Source organism: Ceratosolen solmsi, unplaced genomic scaffold (genome assembly GCF_000503995.2).
Source record: "Ceratosolen solmsi marchali unplaced genomic scaffold, CerSol_1.0 scaffold29, whole genome shotgun sequence".
Taxonomy (NCBI): Eukaryota; Metazoa; Arthropoda; class Insecta; order Hymenoptera; family Agaonidae; genus Ceratosolen; species Ceratosolen solmsi.
The window spans coordinates 4,082,881-4,104,559 of NW_011948417.1; the positions used below are offsets into that span (position 1 = coordinate 4,082,881).

Below are 21,679 nucleotides of genomic sequence, written 5' to 3' on the forward strand. Positions count from 1 at the left end.
AAATTATATATTATAAAATAATTTATTACCCAATTGCGGTATTGATAATTGAATATCAATTTTAGATTTTAGGTTTTAGATATTGAAAATGGAGAATGACGCTGGAGAATTCGTTGATTTATATTGTCCCAGAAAATGGTAACACGTGCTTTCTTTATCGTTAATTGTAATTCATCATTAAAATCAAATCATAAACAATTGTAATTATCTATAGTAATGCTTATGTTTATTTTATTTGATTTTATTTCTTTAATAAATGATACTGTGGGTTATGTGCATTATTTAATTCAGTTGTTTTTACAATTACTTAAAATTTAATTAAAATTTATTTGTAAAAGTTAATCATGTTTTTGTAGTTCTGCAAGCAACCGAATTATTCATGCTAAGGATCATGCCTCTATTCAAATAACCTTGGCTGATGTTGATCCAACAACAGGAAGAATGTTGGACACGTATACAATGTATGCAATATGCGGAGCAATCCGTCGAATGGTAAATTCAAATTGTTATAAAAAAAAAGTTATTTTATAAAAGTCTATAGGTAACTATTTGCTTATACCATCTGTTAAATGAATATCAATAATTTATTTATTAATATTTACATATAGAATACTTAAAATTGAAGTTATAGTAAATGAGATTTAATGAATTTAATAAAAATCATCGGTAAATATCAAAACTGGTTTTTTTCATATTTATAAATGTATGCTCAATTAATGTGAACCTATATTCTAAATCCACTTTACTTACAATCTCTTTTATAATGGAAATGCTATAATTTTATTAATATTTTCATTTTTCTTATAGGGGGAATCCGATGACTGTATTGTTCGCCTTGCAAAGAAGGATGGTATTTTAGCACGAAATTTTTAATATAAAATGTGCATAAATAAATTTAAAAAAAATTCTTATTATTGTTTTACTCATAATCCTTACTTGTGTCAAAATTTTACTTTTAATTTGTCCACACATGCATATATACATTTTCTTAGTGGAAATATTCATTCGACGGTTTATAATTTATTCTTCATAACAAATGTAAAATATTGCTTTATAAATGTAATTAAATTTTAAATTATTAATATTGTAGTAAATGAAATTATCTAAACATCTTCGTAAATAATATATATTTACATTAAAATAGTCATTCTTTATGTGTAGTAACTTAACGTATATATTTCTATTCTATTGGGATGATAATAATTAAGTTAAAAATAATTTGTCATTTTAATACGATGAATATAAATATATCTTTTATTTTATTCGATAAGTTTGTCGAACGATTATTAATTAACGTTGAAAATATTTTGGTATACATATGTTATAGACACGTGCTCCCATTATCGTCTGTAACCTCGTGTGTTACAAATGAATCAATATTAGATTGAAGAAGCAATAATGAACGTGTTTAAGATTACTTAAATATATTATATGAACTGAATATATCTTATGGTTACTTAAAAATAATTATCCTTAATTATTTTAAACGAATTATTGTTATATTTATTTATGAGGTTAGTAATATAAATTTATATATTTAAAGAAAGCTATTATTTTAATTACTTTAAGCAAATAGTAAAGGATGGATGATGAGTCGAGTGTTCATAAATTAATATTTTCAATTATTATTTTATGGAATATAAGTAAATAATATGAATATTATCGTACTTTACATAATATAGATTTATAATTCTTTACTTTATACTTTATATAATTTATATATTATGAAGTAATAATGACTAAAATTACACAGTAAATACTTAAGTTCAGTAAGCTAATAAATTTGAAAATAAAATAATATTAATAAATACTATTTATAATTAGTATCTTTATAAATTAGTGATTTAAGTATATTCGTCTATTGATCATATGCATATATGTATGTTTACACTATAGAAATTTAATATAATACAATTGCCAATTAAAATTACATCGAAGCATAAGCTATTAACAATCTATAATAATAACAATTATTAATATATTTAATTTTCTAGGTTGGTTAATTATTTTGTAGCTTTTGAAAATTCAAGAAGGAAACATGATTAGATATCAAACAGGGATGAGAATAACAGCCAAGCATCTGGATCCAAAAAATCTAACTTTCTCAGTTTTTACCGCAGATGATATTAAAAATTTAAGCGTAAAAAAAATAACAACTCCTGATTCCTTTAATGTAATTGGACATCCTTTAATCGGAGGATTGTATGATCCTTGTTTAGGTAATTTTTTTAATTAAATTTTCAAAAAATAGAAATACTTATTTTATTATTAATATATATATATATATATATATATATATATATATATAATTACATACATATATAATTTTTTTTTATTTCAAATATTTTAGGTCCAACATTTGATTTTTTAGACCCATGTAGAACATGCGGTGGTAATGTTTCTAAATGTCCTGGACATTTTGGACATATAGAATTACCAATGCCTGTTGTAAATCCATTATTTTATAAAGCATTACGAACTTTATTAAAGTTATCGTGTTTAAGTTGTTTCACATTACAAATTCCTCCATGTGCCAAGTTATTACTAGCAGCTAAATTAAGACTTATACACGATGGTTTATTTACTTCAATCGAAGGATTAGATCAAGAAGTTACATTAGCTTTATCAGATATGAATAATGCAGAAACTGAAGATGTTTCATATTTTCACAATATTATTGAAAATTACATGGAAAATATTTATAATAAAGAAAGATATAGAATAAATAAGTCTTCAAATGAATTATTTTTTGATACAAAGAATGCTAACGTGCAGTGGCATAGCTGTATAGATCATTTTTTAAAACAATATAATGGTAGAAAAGTGTGTATCAATTGTCAAAAAGTAATACCAAAAATTATTAGTTTAAAAAATAAATTAATGACCACGAGAGTGCCATCAAACGAAGAAGATAGTTCACATCGGGTTGTACATAAATTAGAAACAATTATTATAATGCCAGATCAATCGAAAGAATTTTTAAGAAAGTTATGGCAGAATGAAAAAGAAACGTTAAAAGTATTGGTTTCGTGTTTGAACAATTTATTAATAGAAAATCCTACGGATATATTTTTTTTCGAAGTTATTCCTGTTGTGCCTCCAATAGTTAGACCGGTAAATATGTTGAACGAACAGATCGTGGAACATCCTCAAAGTCAAGTTTATAAATCAATTATCATCAATTGTCTCACTCTACGAAATGTTATTCAAGCTATTCAAGATGGTGACACGAATCAACTCCCTGACGCAGGAAAGCTTGTATTTAACAGTATAAGAGGTAATTCTGCTGTCGAAAAACTGCACAATGCATGGCAAGACTTACAAGGAAATGTGGACCATTTGATCGATCGCGATATGAATAAGACAACAGATTCTACTATTTGTCAAGGATTACGACAGATTATCGAAAAGAAAGAAGGTGTGATACGTATGCACATGATGGGCAAAAGAGTAAATTATGCTGCCAGATCGGTCATAACACCGGATCCATATTTAAACATAGATGAAATTGGTATTCCAGAGCTCTTTGCTACTAAACTTACATATCCTGTACCAGTTACACCCTGGAACGTTACCGAGATAAGGCAGTTAATTTTAAACGGACCAAATGTACATCCTGGAGCTGTGATGATCGAAGGCGAAGATGGATTAATTAAGCGTTTAAGTCCCGATAATTATGTACTTAGGGAAGCTATTGCCAAGCGACTTCTTACAATGACTGAAAAGGCAAATAAATTTTTCCATGGTATTAAAATAGTTCATAGACATCTTCAAAATGGTGATATGTTGTTACTAAATCGTCAACCAACTCTTCACAAGCCCAGTATTATGGCACATAAAGCTCGAATACTTAAAGGAGAAAAGACGCTGCGCCTTCATTACGCTAATTGTAAAGCATATAATGCTGATTTTGACGGTGATGAGATGAACGCGCATTTTCCTCAAAATGAATTGGCTCGCTCCGAAGGTTACTACATTGCCAATGTCACGCATCAGTATTTAGTACCTAAAGATGGAACGCCATTAAGTGGTTTAATTCAGGATCACATGATAGGTGGTGTAAAATTAACACTTCGTAGCACATTTTTCAACAAAGAAGATTATATGCAACTCGTATTTTCGGCCCTTTCAATGATACAGGGTAATTTAATATTGCTCGCCCCAGCTATCATAAAGCCTACGCCTATGTGGTCCGGGAAACAAGTTATCTCTACCATTATTATAAACATAATTCCACCAAAAAAATCATTGATCAATCTTACCGGAACCGCTAAAATAGGAGCGAATGAATGGCGAGCGAAAAAATCAAGACCCTGGAAATGTGGTACGCCATTTACGAATCCTAACGATATGTCTGAAGCTGAGATTATTATTCGCAATGGGGAATTGCTTTGTGGAGTACTTGATAAGAAGCATTACGGTGCCACTCCGTTCGGTCTTATCCACTGTGTATTCGAGTTGTACGGTGGAACAACATCGAGTAAAATGTTAAGTGCTTTTGGAAAAGTATTTCAAGCGTACTTGCAAACTATTGGATTCACTTTGGGCATCGAAGATATTTTAGTTAAACCAAAAGCCGATCTTAAACGTGCTGTAATTATTAATGAATGCCGGCAGATCGGAGAAAATATTCATAGGTGAGAGTTAATATTTTCTTATAAGCACAGTGATCGTGTCATTATCACACAAATTACACATCATAATATCAAAAGCAAAGTATAATTAATCCATAATCGGCCAATTGTAGAAGCGAATTTCAATAGTCATTTTAAGATTATTATAATTAAGTTTAAGATTTTATATTATTTCAGGTGACTTATATTATTGTAAGAATTCATACTATTGTAGAAATTGACATAACCGTCATCTAGCTTTTCGTTATATTTGTAATTGATTAAATTTTTATTTACAGCAACAACATCTGCAGAATTTTCAAATGTAATTTTAGATTATATTTTATGTCTTATTAGAATACCGTACAAAGAAAAACAAAACAAAAACAATATATATATATCACTTTTCAATAGCCAAAGAGTTAAATATTTAAATATTTTATTATTATATCAACTTGCCGATAATTTTTTATTTCAGATCAATTCTGGAAGTTCCGGATAATACGCCAATGGAGGTGGTAACGGCAAAGATGGAAGAAGCATATCGTTGCAATTCGAAATTCCGGGCTCAAGTCGACAAAAGTTATAAGGCCGCTTTAGATTTATACACGAATAAAATCAATAAATTATGCTTGCCTGACAATCTCATAAAGACCTTCCCTAATAATAATCTTCAGCTTATGGTTCAATCAGGAGCCAAAGGCTCCACTGTCAACACCATGCAAATATCGTGTTTGCTAGGCCAAATTGAATTGGAAGGAAAGCGACCGCCTCTTATGATCAGTGGCAAAAGTCTTCCGAGTTTTCCGCCGTATGATCCAATGCCAAGGGCGGGTGGTTTCATTGATAACCGATTTATGACGGGTCTTCAACCTCAAGAATTCTTCTTTCATTGTATGGCTGGGCGCGAAGGTCTTATCGATACAGCTGTAAAAACAAGTAGATCTGGATATCTTCAGAGGTAGATGGATATGTCAATATTATTGTATTCCAGTCTCTCTCTCTCTCTCTCTCTCTCTCTCTCTCTCTCTCTCTCTACTTTTATCTAATATGACCGATCGATTGTAATAATAAAAAAATCGTGCGAGCATTTGTTATTTTGAATGTTTGCAATACACTTCACTATAAGTATTTATTCTAATAATTTACTATTAAATTTATTATTTACTATTTTTAATTTACTATTAAATATAAAAAAAAAAAAAAAAAAAACTATTAAAATAATACTAATAAAGATTAAGGATTAATTGCCAATGATAATTAATATTTAATAAGATTAATAATATTTTAATATAGATGAAACTACACCGGCATAAGAAAATATTTATATATTTTTTATACTTATATAAGTATAAGTAAACATGGCACTATTAAAATAAATGGGATTATTTTAATAAGAATGCGAGCACATATTTATGTGTGTATAAATTGAGTGGGTAGAATAATTTCAGATTTTTAATCCGTTACTTCAACAATTAGGCGGACGTGTAATTTGAACGAGTAGTTTTGTATATTGACAATTATATAGGACATACAACAACGTGTTGTTGAAAATTTCATTCGATTACCAAACAACCAAAATATTCATTTGAGCATCGTTTGTCCGTAGATGCCTGATAAAACACATGGAGGGATTGATGGTTAATTACGACGCGACGGTAAGGGACTCGGATGGTTGTCTCATTCAGTTTTCTTATGGTGAGGACGGTTTGGATATTCCCAAGTCGCGTTTTTTGAACGAAGAACAATTTCGATTCTTAATCGAGAATAAGAATGCCGTCGCGGACGAGGATCTGATGAGACGTCTGAAAATGTCCGCCGAGACCCAGACGATCGCCAAGCACGCAAAGAAAATCCGTAAGTGGACGAAGAGGAATGGCGGTGACCTACTCGTTAAGCGGCGGCTCAGCGAATTTTCCAAGTTCTCCGTCGATAATAGGAATCCCAACAGCAGCAAGAACAAGATCATTGATTTCCAATGCGGGAGGAGCAAAGCCGCGATCTCCCTCATGAAAAAGTGGATACGCGCGGACGAAGAAACAAAGAACTCTTATAGGAGACAGTGCGTGAAGTGTCCGGAGCCACTGATCGCCAAGTACAGGCAGGACACGACCTTTGGTATATTGTCGGAAAGACTTGAGCAAATGTTGGAGAAATACGTGAGCAAAGCCACCTCTTTTACGGCAAAATTGAAAAAGGATGAGCTAAAGGATGTCTTATGCGCAAAAGTCATGAATACCTTTTGTTCGCCCGGCGAACCAGTCGGTCTATTGGGTAATTGTAATCATTGAACTTGATTCACGTTTGAGATTTGCTTCGACCTATCATCGACTCGGTTTATTATTAGACATTTGTCCGATAGTTAAAGAGACGATAATGCATTGTACGTTGAGGATATTAATTAATTTCAAATCAAATTGCTCGCGCTTTTAGTAAAATTAGCAAATCTCATTCGCGTATCCGCCAATAAAGTATTGAAATAAATGTGCCATTATTGTTGGTTGGATTAGCCGCGCAGTCGATCGGCGAGCCCTCGACCCAGATGACCCTCAATACCTTCCACTTCGCGGGACGTGGTGAGATGAACATGACTCTCGGTATACCACGGCTACGCGAGATCTTGATGATGGCCTCGAAAAACATCAAAACGCCGAGTATGGAGATTCCGTTCAAGAAGGATATAGTCAATTTGGAAGTACAGTCGACGAAGGTACGACTTAAGCTGACCAAATGTTATGCCGCCAACATCCTCGAGCACATCGAGATCCGTAAGAGGCTCGTCCAGCGTGATCAATACGTGATCGAGTACGTGATTCACATCGATTACCTGCCCTACAAATGCTACAAAAATGAGTTCTACATCCAACAGCACGACGCGATCGCCAAGACGGAGACGATGTTCTTTAAAGAAATGTTCAAACAAATAAAGCGAGTCTTAAAGAAGACGGGCGCCAATGTATTTTTCCAGGAGGATAAGAAGCAAACGAAGAATGACGATTTGAAATTGGACGAGGAGGAGATGGTGTCCGAGAACAATCCTAATTTAGGAAAGAGATTCGACCTTGGAGAGATGCACGAGTCGTCGGACGAGGAGGAGCTCGCCGAAGATGCGGATGCGACCGTGTCGAGGTCGGTCGCGCGTCACAAAGAGAATCGGGAATACGAGGATCCGGAGGAGAGCGATGAAGAGTTAGAGGACGCGCCCGACGATAATCCAGCTGAGCCGACTAAGTTCAATGAGGACGAAGACGAAGACAACGACGTTGCAATGGATTGGCAAAAGACGGAGGATATGAAATATGAGCAGAGGAAAAAACGCGTTATCGAGACTTACCTGCACTGCACCAATTACGATTATGACACGAAGGACAGCCAATGGTGCGAATTTACATTTGAAGTAAGTAATGTTTTGAAAATTCCATTACTTTTGTGTTCTGATACTGTTGTATCAGGGCAATGATAAGCGATTGCTTAATTAAAAAACTAATGCTAAACGCAATGTACTCGTTAGAAGTCAATTGTAAATAGTTAATAGCAGTTTTCATGGGACAATTGGAGATGAGACGACGATAAGAGAGTAATTCATAATTAACGCGTTTGCGTAAATTCAATAATTACCGTTTTCACGAGCTAGTCAAGCTTGCTGCAAGATTACGATCTTTTTCATTAGTTATTTAAAGTTTTTGTCGTACGTAACGTATATTATTACGCTTAGTCCTTGTCGCTCACTAGGATTGAATAAAGGCATTCTTATGAAATAATTGGTCACTTTTATTTAAAGCAGAGAAACTTATGATTTATAATGATATAACATAAAAATACAAATAGACAAATTCTCATTAATTTGATAAAATGTATTTTTATCATACAATGCTATCGATTGGCTTAACGTCTTTTAATGAAATCCTCTGGTTATAATGTTTCAGTTACCCATTCAAATGTCCAAGTTTGATATGCCAATGATACTTCGTAATGTTGCGAACAAATTGGTTTTCTGGGAAACACCCTGCATAAAGAGAGCATTTATAATCGAAAATCAAAATGGAGAACAAATATTAAAGACAGACGGCATCAATATTGTGGTAAGGTTATTATTTGCATGTGGCGAAGAACCAAACGATAATTTATTATGGATATTTAAAATTGATTTATGTTTCATGTTCACAGGAGATGTTCAAATACGATAAAATTTTAGATTTGTGTAGATTGTATACCAATGATATTTATGCCGTATCTCAGACTTACGGCATCGAGGCGGCATACAAAGTTGTCATTAAAGAAATTAAAGATGTATTTAAAATGTATGGAATTGTTATAGATACAAGACATTTGTCGTTGATAGCGGATTACATGACGTTCGAAGGCACTTTCCAACCTCTTAGCCGTAAGGGCATGGAAGATTCAACTTCGCCACTTCAACAAATGAGCTTCGAAAGCTCTCTTAATTTTTTAAAGAATGCCACCCTTCAAGGTTTAGAGTTCTTACAATAATTACACTCGGCTACGCGTGAATTTTGATTAAAAACAAATAAATATTTAATTTATTTTTAGGTAAACGTGATAATTTATCTTCACCCTCTAGCCGTCTGATGGTGGGTCAACCTTGTAAATCTGGTACCGGCTCGTTTTCGTTATTGGTAGACATTCAACAACAAATAGATCAATCAAATTCCTAATGAGGGTATCCATTACAAGTTAATAATGTACATTTATTTGTATGCGCGTGTGTGTACTTGAATATTTTAAAATTCGCTTTATAAGTGAATTTGGGATGAATGTTAAAATAAAGGTGTGTGTGTATATATATATATATATATATATATATATGTATATATACATTTGATACTGTATACTGAAGAGTAAATTTTATTTTTTTCTATAGAAAATAAAACAATATACTATTTAGAATTCATCAGGATTAACACTGGTAGGTCAAAGAATTTTACATGATATATAGTGTTAACTGTCAGTTGCAACGGTCACTAACACAAGTACGTCATATTTAAAAAAGTGAATAACAAATTGAACAAAAATATATGCAGAACTTGTTGATAATTAATTTACATTTGCCTTAGCTGATAATTTAATTTTTTCTACCATTTCTTCAACTTTTTTAATGTTAGCTCCAGAAAACCTGTCCACCTAAAACAGAAAATTAATGAAAAATTTAGAATAATTCATAAAATATGCTTATGTTGATAAAATAAGTGTGAAATTAATGAAATTGTTTTTTTCTTTTTAATAGATTGATTTATTATTTAAACGTTTGATCATGATCATTTCAAACACAAAATTATCACAGATAATTATAAATTTTTACTATATAAAATAATTTCATTGTATGCCCCAAAAAATTAGACATTAATAATTTGTTGGTAAATTAATACATAATAACTTATATAAAAAGTATACATAACAACTCTATTAGTCAAGATTTCGTATTTTGTTACTTAAATTAAGATGAAAAATGATACTATCAGATTAGTTATCAATTTTATATGGTCTTCTATACACGTAGATATTCTTAGATATTAAAAAGAAAATTCAATAAAATCATTTAAAGAAATTATTAGAAATTATATTATATTAGATATGCAAAAATATGCTCTTTTTATCTTGAAATAATTTATTAAATATCATAAATACATTATTATTTCTTAGTCAAGGTAACGCAAATACTTACAATTTCACCATTCTGAAAGATTATAAATGTTGGTAAACTAGAAACATCGTAGTCATCGCCGACATCTGCATTGTCAATGTCAAATTTCAGAAATAAAATTTCTGGGTTTAGCTAAGAAAATGAATGATAATATTGATTATTAAATTGATATCCAAAATTGGAAAACAATGGGATTTATATAAATTAATAACATTTGCATAATAGAATTCATTAAATAAACATGATGTTATGATAAAATGAAATTCACTAATCTAGATCTCTCTACGTTCGCATCGAATCTACATCAAATTGAAAACTTGCAGATATCAATAATTTTTTAATAATCGCATCTAATTGTGAAATTCACAAAACCATAATTCAATTCATCTCGCTTATTACGAGTGGTCTAGCATCCGACCAATTTTATCCAATTTTTTTTATGCGAAATCTTTTTTTATTAACTACTAGTAGTATAAGAAATATGAGCATACCTCGGCAAGGGTTTCAAACTGCGGTGCTATCATTCTACACGGTGCACACCATGTTGCAAAAAAGTCAACAACAACAATTTTATACTGCGAATCATTCAGCCTGGCTTTCAGGTCAGCCTGTAATAATGTAAATATAAAATTAGTTATTAAACAATTACTTGTTGAAACTTACGACTAATTTATTTTCACATTCGTACCACGCATTATTAAATTTATTTTATGCTCTGACTTTTTGATTTTAAATACATTGGCATTTAGGAGAAGCGCTCGGAAATTGATATTTGGATGCAGTATTTTTAATCAAAATGAAATTTTCATTTAAATAGAATTTACCAATTATGAAATTCTGCGCCAATAAGCCGGATATAAATATATAAAGAATTAAGCAAACGAAAGTAATTATTAATGGCAGTATTTGTGTATTCAACTTTGTCTTATTACATATTGATTATTGTAATTGCAATATTATTAAAATTAAATAAGCGTGTAACTTGTTTTAATAAGATTTATGCTTAATGGATATATCTATTAAAATGAAATACATTTCGATTACTTGTGACAGCCCATCAATTTACAATAAGCATTATTCGATAATAGAATATAAAATTTTCATATACATTGAGGGACATGAAAAACATAAAGTTTTGAGCTTTTATTGGGGTTGTTAGAGTTAGTTAGTTTGTTTGTTTGCTTTTTTTAATAATGTTGACACAATCATGAAAAATTGTATAAAATTTTTTTTTTTTAAAGACAATCGCTTCAATCGTACATAAATTTATTATTTCGAATTCAAATGACTATTTCGCGGAATAAAATGCTTTTTACCGAGAATTAAGTAAAGTATTTTGGACAAAGATTGGACGATACGTGAGCATGCGAGTTTCTTTTCTGTCACGGTGTTGCGACAAATTATTTGTGATTCAATATATTATATTAATTCATTATATTATATTACGTTTGCAGAAGTTTATTATTACAATCGCCAATATGTATGAAAGATCATACAAAGTCAATATAATAGCGAACCCATTTTACTCATTTTCCTCTATCCACGATGGAAGTTTATACTTATGTACGTTACACGCACACTCAAGTCAACGTGAAACGATAATAATTTTGCACATTTAACATTACTAATTTTAATCGCACAAGCTCACCCAACGCTATTTCATAAATTTGTTTCGTAAAAACTTACGTCACAGCACGTGTTAACAAGAGTCGAAAATCAGTCGAACGGCCGTACGATCTCGACGCGCAATCAACGATGATGACATACACACAGACTTTCGTTATAATATGGAAATTAGAGAAACGTCGAGCGATAGAGTTGGAAAATCCCTGCAATTACCGACGTACGTTCTCGACTACGTTGAGTAAAGGTGGCATATAAAGGTAAGACGGTGGTGGCGAGGGCGGCGGCGAGGGCGAGGGCGGTGGCGAGGGCGGTGGCGAGGGCGGTGGCGGTGGCGGTGGCGGTGGCGGTGGCGATGGCGATGACGATAACAATAGCAATAGGGATAGCGATAGGGATAGCGATGGGGATAGCGATAGCGATAGCGACCGTGGCATCGACGACAACGACGACCTGTCGGCTCTCCTCGGCCGATACAAATTAACCGTAAAAATATGGCGACAGAAAGGCGTTAGAGCCAAAATAAAAGTACACCACTGCTAATATTGCTGATGGGACAACCGGGGCCACGACCGCTCCATTTTATTCGTGATTAAACTCGAAGCAACACAAATATCATGGCTTGCTGTGCACGCTAGCCAGCCCAATTTCCCGTCACATTATCCCGCGCACGCGCGCGCTTACGCACACATGCACGTTCGCCTAGGGATTAATAGTGGCGATAGGCGCCTATCTGCTTAATTTTGCCCTTATTCATTGACGGCTACGGACACAAGGCTAGCGAGGAGGGGGTGTGGATTCCTGGCGCGCCTCCTCGTCGACGACACGCAACGTCGAGCTCTCGGTGATGAGCCTTATACGGCCGCGTATCCAATCTCGCAATCTTTCCTCCTCGATAACAAGAAGCTATTTGAGATCGGCGTTCACACTTGGATTACTCGACCCGACCATCGTCCGACCAACGTACGACCAACGTCCGACCATCGTCCGACCATCGTCCGACCATTGAGCGTAAACAGAGTGGACTTAATGATGATGGGCTTGGTCGAGCTCTCCGTTCGACTTGGGCCGACTACTACTTACCGATGTTGCGACATATATCACCATCTTGAGGGAGATAGTGTCTGGCGGGAATACACGGGGCCGAGAAAACGAGAGAGAGAAGCAAGTCCGCGCGACAGAGGGGAAACGTATCAACTGGCGGGAGCTCGCTCGAGAAAAGCCAACTCCGTTGCGGAGGAAGAAACGTCGATTTCGTAGGAGACGCCGCGGCGGCGTTGCGTTCGGTTGCGCCTTTGCCGACGCTGTCGGCTAAGGTGGCATTGGTAGTGGTGGTGACTTAGTAGTAGTGGTCGTAGCTGTAGAGGCGCTGTAGTGGTAGAGGTAGAGTTAGCGGTGGCGATGGAGTAGCACGTTTGCGCCGTCGTTGGCTCGCGCACGGCTCGATTCGATCGTTATCATGAGCCGCGGTGCCGCTGTTGATGGGCGATGTTGCCGTGGGGGGATTCCCAGACCGGCGACGTGTTTGCGCGCGACGTCGGCCGCTCATCTCGCCTTTGAATTTGAATTTACATCTTCTGCTTTATATCCTTAAACGAACTTTTTCTCCTCCTGCTTAAACCAACCCTCCCCCCCCCCCCCCCCCCCCCCCCCCCCCCTCCTCTCCTAATCTTATGTAACCATAGATGCTCACATCCTGCCGGTACAAAATTAATTTAATTAATTCGAAATAATTAGAGATAATATCTTTATCGAAATTTCAAAAAGCTGAACTTTAATGTTATATTGTTTTTTATTTCATTAAGTTATTAAGTTTTTTTACAATCATTCTTTTGATCCTTGTACAGAAGTTTATCCATCGTCTAATTATTGTATTTAATTGATTTTAAATACCAAAATTTTAAAAACCAACAACTTTTGGGAAGAACGACGATCGTTACATTTCATAGATCTCCTTCTGTAACAATAAAGCTCAGACTCTGCATTTACGCTGTTGAATTTACATAATTCAGAATTCAAATGCAAAACATTTCAATCATAAAATCATTAATCATCTCCATTTTTCTTTTCCACTCGGACAAGCATTCTATTTTTCTCGATTCCTAAAGCTAAAGCATACGGATACAGATTACAATTTCTTACTTACAATTCGATATTCTTTACTCGATAATAAATTTCAACCTATTCAACTGTTCTCTTCGCTATTACTCTTAACATTAGTCATCATAAATTATATACATAAATATTCGATCAAAATCAAATATTAACTATTTTTAATACTATCACTTTTATATTTACTTATAATAATTATACAATTACATTAATGACAATTTTTCCCTACTAAATAGCTTAAAACTATTGTGGCAGTACGTTGTACAAAAACACGTATCTTCAAAATATCATGAAAAATCTATATTAAATTACATTTAAAGTTCAAAAATTTTCATTCTTTACATAATAATAATAACAATAACAACAACAACAACAACAACAACATCAACAACAACAATAATAATAATAATTTAATTATCACTATTAAAATGGTGTATTTGTAACATTAAATAAGAATTAGGAAAATCAGATACTTTTTTTTTCTTTTTTTTTTTTATCTTTTTACCATTGTTAAGATATTTTTTGTGCGATTTGTAATTAGCAAACGCAATCACTACGAAAGCATATATTATTGTAAAGATTATTAAATATGTATTAAATATGCATTAAAAATTACTACTTTATCTATGGTAAATTATGTTATTTTAATATTTAAATTAGTTGACGTTAAATATTGAAAGTAGATATGCCGATAGTTTTCATATATTAGAAAAAAAAAGAAAAAAAGAAAAAAGTTTGTTGTAATGTAGTCAATAAATTGCAGAATGTTAAATTTTGTCTGAGCTGCTTATTATTATTCGAGAGTATTTGAATAATATTTAACTATGGATAAATAATGGCACTGCATTCAATGTTACAATATTAATTTTAACTTTCTAATAATCCATTAATTATTATTACAAATGTATAATTTTGAAAATTCAAAAATTTCGAAATATTGGAATTAGAATATTTCTTAGAAAATACGATTTATATTTAGTTATATTATTTTTAATTTTGGTTATTTAATTTCTTAAATTGAACATGAGTAAGTGCACGTTTAATCTGCTCGATCGTGGTGATTTGAAAAATCATTTTATTTATTAGAAAAAAAAGTAGTTCTTGTATGTATTCTCATTCGGCATGAATGTCGGCGAGCTTTCAAATTTCTTCAATTAAAGGCCAGCGAAGTATTATGGACGGATAGAAACTAGTAAACAGTGTCGCATTGGTTTTACGTTGATGAAATAATGATTTTGAAGCAGCCAAGTAGATAAATGATAGTAAATAGCCGTTACAGGCATATTAACCTTTATTGTATATAAAATCCACTATATCGACACTTTAGCCACTTAAATTTTTCACATCCATAATGATTATATTTAAGTATTAATGTAAAATAAAGTTCTTTTGAAATCCCAATGTGCTATGCGAATGTCGATAATTGTTTCCGCACCGTCATCGGGCATTCGTGGTATTTACATCAGTGGAAATAGAATTTGAAATACTTGGACGCCGAGTGCATCATTCGCCTCAATATTGTGCAACCGCATTGTAAAATGAAATGCATAAAATTTAATATTATTGAGGAATGTACTTGAAGAAGTCATAAAATTCGCGACGGCTGTAATAACGGTCATTGAGAAAAGTTTTGCGAATATAATACAACGTGCCTAGAAAATTCACGTGTATCGCGGTAATTTAAAGTGCGTGCGTGAAAGTGCGCGTAATCAAGATCCGTCTCTCTCTCTCTCTCTCTCTCTCTCTCACACACACACTTTTACATCGGTTCGCATCCACTCTCCTCGCGTTTCCTCGTCTCTCGCTGATAGAGGCCGAGCGAGTAAATCCAGCGTCGATAAAGATCGTCGCTTCGGCGTGCGAGTCCAAAGCATAGACGCGCCTGCGTGAAAACTCATGTGACCCACGGCGCCGCCCACGACCTGGAAAAAACGATCGTGCGCGCGTTAGCCCAAGGTTAGCCCTGGACAGGTATGTGTCGAGCATTCATCGAAGGCCTCTTTTTTTCCTATCCTGATGAGACAGTCCGTCGTGGCTACGTTGCCGATGACTCTACACGCTAGTTCCCGATCTTTTCTTTTTAAGGCTTTTTATTTCCGTAAGAATGCGCATGGACGTCAGTCCGCGATACAACTGCGCGAGCGTCTGTCTGATAATCGGTTAGTATGAATGTCTCTTTGGATTTATTTTCATTGATATCATTTCATTTCGTTGACTCGCGTACGGCTAACATGCCAAGCTAATATCAACATCGCCGAGCCAATGATGATTTTTCATGAATTTCTACCTTAATGCCCTATCATCGCTCGAGTGCTTGCGATTCTCATCATTAGAATGTTCTTAATTGTAGTTATTGCGCAATACCACGCAATACCACGCAATACAATATTTTTTTATTTGATTTATTTATTTGATTTCCTTCACTCTTTTTTTCTTTTTGTAACAAATCAGATAAGCGGTGGTATGAAAGAGGGATATAGTGCACGCAACCTTTTTCAATTTCAGCTAAATAAATTGCACTCGTGCGAATACATGAGTATTAGTATCTACGTGCGTGTCTTCTTTATAATTTGATCATTTATATGGTGGCGAGCTTACTATGCTAAATAGTATTCAATCGATATTATTATACCTTTTCCTCGTCATTGGAAACGCACCGTATATCTATCTATGCACAAGTACTTTTATTATTAAAATAATCAATTTTATATATTTTTTTATCAAGCAATGTAAACCTAACGAATTATAATAATGATCGAGAGTCGTGAATTTGATATATTATAAAAATTAAAAAAAATATTTAATTAAATAATTTGCCTACATTTATATAAATTAATTAAGTTAAGAAATAATTAATATTTCAGTATCAATTGTGTATACTATTCTGGCAAATCTTAACTTTTACTTAATCTTAACTTTAACTTTTTTTTTTTTTTTTTTCTTTTTAAATTTCATTAGTCATGTATTTTTCATCCATAAATATATAAACATACAAAATGTTATGCGATATTGGCTATTTATTTATATTTATTTATACTTCCATCTCAGTTAATTTAATATTGGAAATAACAAAATTTATATAATTATATAATTACTTGAATATTTATCATTGAATAATTGAAATAGTAATTTCCAATCATTAACGATAAATTCGCATTATTTCACTATACTATTGCATAAGAAATTCATAAAAGTTTAGAAAAATGTTATCAAAACAAAACTAAAGAACATGATAAATATAATAATTTGATCGAATTCAATGCAAATGCTGTATTAACGAGTTAAGTATAAAAATTTTAATTGCAAAGCAATAAAACAAGTTTTTAATAATTACAAAGTGATTTTTTTATTGGCGAATAACGTATATGAGAGTTACGATGAGAGTTATGTTTACAAATTTAAAGTTTTGCTTTATAAACTTTAAAAAGAAATATTGAAATTTACAAGCAAATTTGCTATTTGATCTTAAAACGGGGCATGAGAGGCACGTAGATCAAATCGCTTCGATCATATTTACAAATTTTAATTTGTTGTAGCATTTGCTTTATGTCGCAGCCATATAATTTATATGATTTATTTTCTTTAATCTTACTGTATAAAAATACCTTTCTCATTATCGACATTATCATGTCTAGGTAAATCCTAAAATCGTTTATACTATATTGATTTAATGAATAATAAATTTTTGCACATGCTATATTCCAGAATTCCAGTCATTATATACGAAGAAGGTTAAATGAATCGAATGTACACACACACACACACACACACACACACACACACACACACACACACACATTAAATAAAACTGCTCATAATTGAAGCTGAATACATTTATTTTTTCTTCGACTTAAAATTCGAACGATCAAGCGCCTACTTTTATTAATATCGAGTTGCTTATAAGAATGTCATCGAAGAAAATTAAATAATAATATATCGAAATATGGCCTTTTAACGTCATAATGCAATGATTACTATTCTATTTATTAAACACGTTACTCTTTCTTATGAAAACCGATTAAAATCGTAAAACATTTATGATTTTATTAATTTATTAAAAATTCTGATAAAATCATTAATTGAAACATATGTATTATAAAGAGCTAAATCACGACTTAATTAATTAACGAATAAGAAATCATTGTAGCAAACTACTTGTAAATGTTAATTTGTATTTGCCGTAAAGGTATTATCCTTACTGTAACGCACACGATGTGTTGTACATGTTCTCATTTTTAAATATTAATATTCCAGTGTAAATATTGGTATAATATTTGTACGTATAGTCAAATAAAATACTTTCATTGGCTATTAATTAAAATCTTTTTCTTTTTCTTTCGTATTATAACTAAATTACAATTACTTCATTTAATAGATTAAGCGGTAAATAATCGAGATATGAAGTTCTTAACTAAAACAATAAAATAATGTTATTTTAAAGGTAGCGGTGGCGATGGGGGGAGGAGCGGTGAAAATTTGATATCAATATTATTAAAAATATGTTACTTATTATAAATAACAAATATAATTTTCTGAAATACATTATTATTATATCTTGCAAATTATATTCTTATGTATAAAATCAATGTTCTTAAGAATAAACGAAATTAGAATTTGTTGTATGGCTATAAAAAACATTTACGATTATTACTTGTCTTGCATTGTTTTTCAAAATACTTTTATAATTTAAATACCAAATAATTCAAAGTTTAATATTATAATTTTATTTTTAACCAGTCTATTTTATCCAATGATCGCATTCCAATATTGTTTTTAGTTAATTTGGCTTAAAACACCGGGTGTTTGGCTGTAATTTTACGATTATTAATTATTATTTTGGTACATGTCGCTAGCTCGCGCACGAGCTGGTAATTTGTGCAATTACGGCTAATTAGCAGCGCTTGTGCGTAGCTTGTGCATTTACCAAGTATAATTTTAACCGGATCACCAAGTAGTTTTTAGTATTATTAAGTTGCATAGCTTTCGATGAACTTCTCGTAGATAATGAAAGGGATTGTAGCGCTGGGAAGGAAAATCGATACTCTCGGCCGCCTGTTTGACTATATTAGAAAATTGCGTGCATCTTTGAAAATTCTATGAGTTGTAAAGCCTCGGCCCAGACGAAAATGGATCAGTCTAACCTCGGCGCTAAGACGGAAGGTCGAGCGAGTGTTCTAAAATTCACAATTATTTTGATCGTCATTCTCTCACTTCGGCATACTTATGCATAAGATGCAACTTTACAAAGGGATGGATGTTGCATGAATGTATTTAATTATTTAATTACAAGGAGATTCAAGTATCTTCACTTCTGCCCCTACAATTACGTCACACCATTCCGTGTTTTTAGATGATTTCATAAGTTATGAATAAGTTCGATTTCTATTAAAAGTAATAATACATTTTGTGCTCTGAATGGGGGATCACACAATCATTCTTATCATTCTTGATAATGATGCTTTTATCGAATAAAATTATCATTTAACATTACTATCCTATATACTTCATAAATGGTCATAACATTTGCAAGGTTATACACTTAATTATAAGCTTATGTATGGTTCTAAATTTGTTACTTTATCCAAATATTTGTACAATAAGTCACTATTAAATAACACGGTTAAGCAGAATAAATAAAAGGAATATATTTTACCATGATGAAGATATAATATATTGGCTTTTGGAAGACGTTGTTAATCTATTGGAGATATATATTTCCAAAGGCTTTTACACGATGATTATATCTTAAGTAAATGAAAATTCTAATATATGTAATACATTGTAATGTATGTAACGTTATTGTTTAACTCCAATCTTAATTTCATTTTTCATATTTGTACAGTTATCCTTTTTTTTTTTTTTTTAAATTTTTTTCCCTACGTGTGCCACATAATATTTTCGACGTTGTATTGAAACTGGATAGTAAAGCTAAAAGTTTCAGAAACTATTAAAGATAACTTTTGCTTGTAAAAGTACAAGTACGTATTAAATATTTAAAAATAAGTATTTTAGATTGTCTACATAATATTAATTCACAGAGATTGATTCAAATTTATTAAATATATGTAACTATTGCATATGAGAGCGTAAAATCTATTTATTACTATCTTTAAACAAGTATAAGTACATAAGTGCATAACATACATATGTGTATATAAATAAAAAAGAAATTTTTTAAAATTTCAATAGGAAAAAAGTTCAAAAGTTTTTCAAAATATCTGATAAATTTAGCAATATTTTTTAACATCAATTTAAATAGGATTACATTTTTTTTTCTTTTTTTTTTTTTTTTAATATTCTTGTTCAAATGTAAAGAAATTTTGGAAATCCTGCAATAGAAAATCTTAATACAGTCTGACTAGCTAATTTCGTAATAATGAATTTGAAAACTATTATTAAATTTTGAATATAAAGATTTATTTTATCTACAGTTTGTTATTATTAATAAATAATATTTTGCTTACTTTTATTATAGTTTATACATTTGAGCAGTGCGAACGAATCATTATTGGCATTGGTGTTAACAAATTCATTAGCATAAAATTATAAACATGTATTTATCGAAATTTTTTGTATTTATTTAATAATTCGTTATAAAATTTATAAGTTATTGTTCAGTAAGAAAGTTAGGAGCAATAATAATTTTGAACGAATTTAATGTTGTTTAGAGTGTAAAGTAAGCAAAATTTTTTAAAATATACATTTTTATTAAACCGCAAAATAGTAATTGATTACAACATAGATTGAAACAATTGACTATCGGAATATGATAAAACATATTTAAATTGAAATTATATTTATGCTTTCATTAAAGAATGTTATTGATTAATATGGAAAGGGCGCCCTACGGCAATAGTTCCTTATAGAGATGATATCCTTTACAAACGTTGAGCGACACTTACGGTTTTTCATATCATTTTACATATCAAAGTAGAAGGTCCTTCTATTACTAATTTTCGTGATTAGTGAAAATCGCTTAATATATGCAAATCTAAATATTGCATTAAATATATTCAGAATCTGATTAATATCGAAGTGATATTCTATTAGCATTGATTATATTGTTATAAATTAAAATATTTGTAGTTTAATCATATTTTTTTTTAGTAGGTCACGTCTAGATAAATAAATTAAAAAGTCAATTATCATGATATTTAGCCATACTAAAGAAAACAATGAAATATTAGTATTCTTTTGAAAATTAATAAAAAATACAAATATTATCTATTATTAAAAAAAGAAAGCGTTATAATGTATGTGTTGTAATGGTACAATTAGTATGTAATAGTATAATAGAATATAAATAGTATAAAATAGAACATATTATAGAATATAGTTAAATATACCTAAGAAAATTAATTTATATAAGACTTTCGTTATTATTTTATTTATATTAGGAAATAAAATTTTAATATATAAAAACAACAAGAATGCTAATTAAATTTAAAAATTATAATTATAATATAAAAAATAATTTACCATTTTTTTCTTAATGCGTAGTTCGTAATTTTATTTAAGAATTAAATAAGTAAAATGTAAAAATTTACGATAAATATTTTTGTTATTATATTATATTACATAAGATTAAATAGTCACTCAATTTATTGACAATATTTTATTGAAAATATTAATGTTGAAAAATTTATGAAAATATTATCACTTTCATATT

General features: G+C 31.2%; 3 protein-coding genes and 1 long non-coding RNA gene across 4 annotated transcripts; 2 read left to right on the plus strand and 2 right to left on the minus strand.

Moving 5' to 3' along the window:
- Nucleotides 1–57: 57 nt before the first annotated feature.
- Nucleotides 58–911, plus strand: RpS21 (ribosomal protein S21). The gene is made up of 3 exons (XM_011496325.1): nt 58–138; nt 357–492; nt 808–911. Exons 1-3 carry the CDS (start codon nt 89–91, stop codon nt 871–873), a joined length of 252 nt encoding a protein of 83 aa, XP_011494627.1. The 5' UTR covers nt 58–88; the 3' UTR covers nt 874–911.
- An 827-nt stretch (nt 912–1,738) lies between these two features.
- On the plus strand, nt 1,739–9,294 carry RpI1 (RNA polymerase I subunit RpI1). The gene is made up of 9 exons (XM_011496326.1): nt 1,739–1,769; nt 1,995–2,219; nt 2,351–4,637; nt 5,092–5,574; nt 6,223–6,887; nt 7,124–8,010; nt 8,540–8,695; nt 8,781–9,084; nt 9,165–9,294. Exons 2-9 carry the CDS (start codon nt 2,039–2,041, stop codon nt 9,287–9,289), a joined length of 5,088 nt encoding a protein of 1,695 aa, XP_011494628.1. The 5' UTR covers nt 1,739–1,769; nt 1,995–2,038; the 3' UTR covers nt 9,290–9,294.
- Nucleotides 9,295–9,447: 153 nt separating this feature from the next.
- LOC105359680 (uncharacterized) lies at nt 9,448–10,427 on the minus strand. The gene is made up of 2 exons (XR_912776.1): nt 10,297–10,427; nt 9,448–9,755 (listed from the first exon to the last, which is right to left on the minus strand). It is a non-coding gene; the product is annotated as an uncharacterized LOC105359680 (long non-coding RNA).
- Nucleotides 10,428–10,724: 297 nt separating this feature from the next.
- On the minus strand, nt 10,725–13,146 carry LOC105359681 (thioredoxin-2-like). The gene is made up of 2 exons (XM_011496327.1): nt 12,982–13,146; nt 10,725–10,883 (listed from the first exon to the last, which is right to left on the minus strand). Exons 1-2 carry the CDS (start codon nt 13,003–13,005, stop codon nt 10,740–10,742), a joined length of 168 nt encoding a protein of 55 aa, XP_011494629.1. The 5' UTR covers nt 13,006–13,146; the 3' UTR covers nt 10,725–10,739.
- Nucleotides 13,147–21,679: the final 8,533 nt, after the last annotated feature.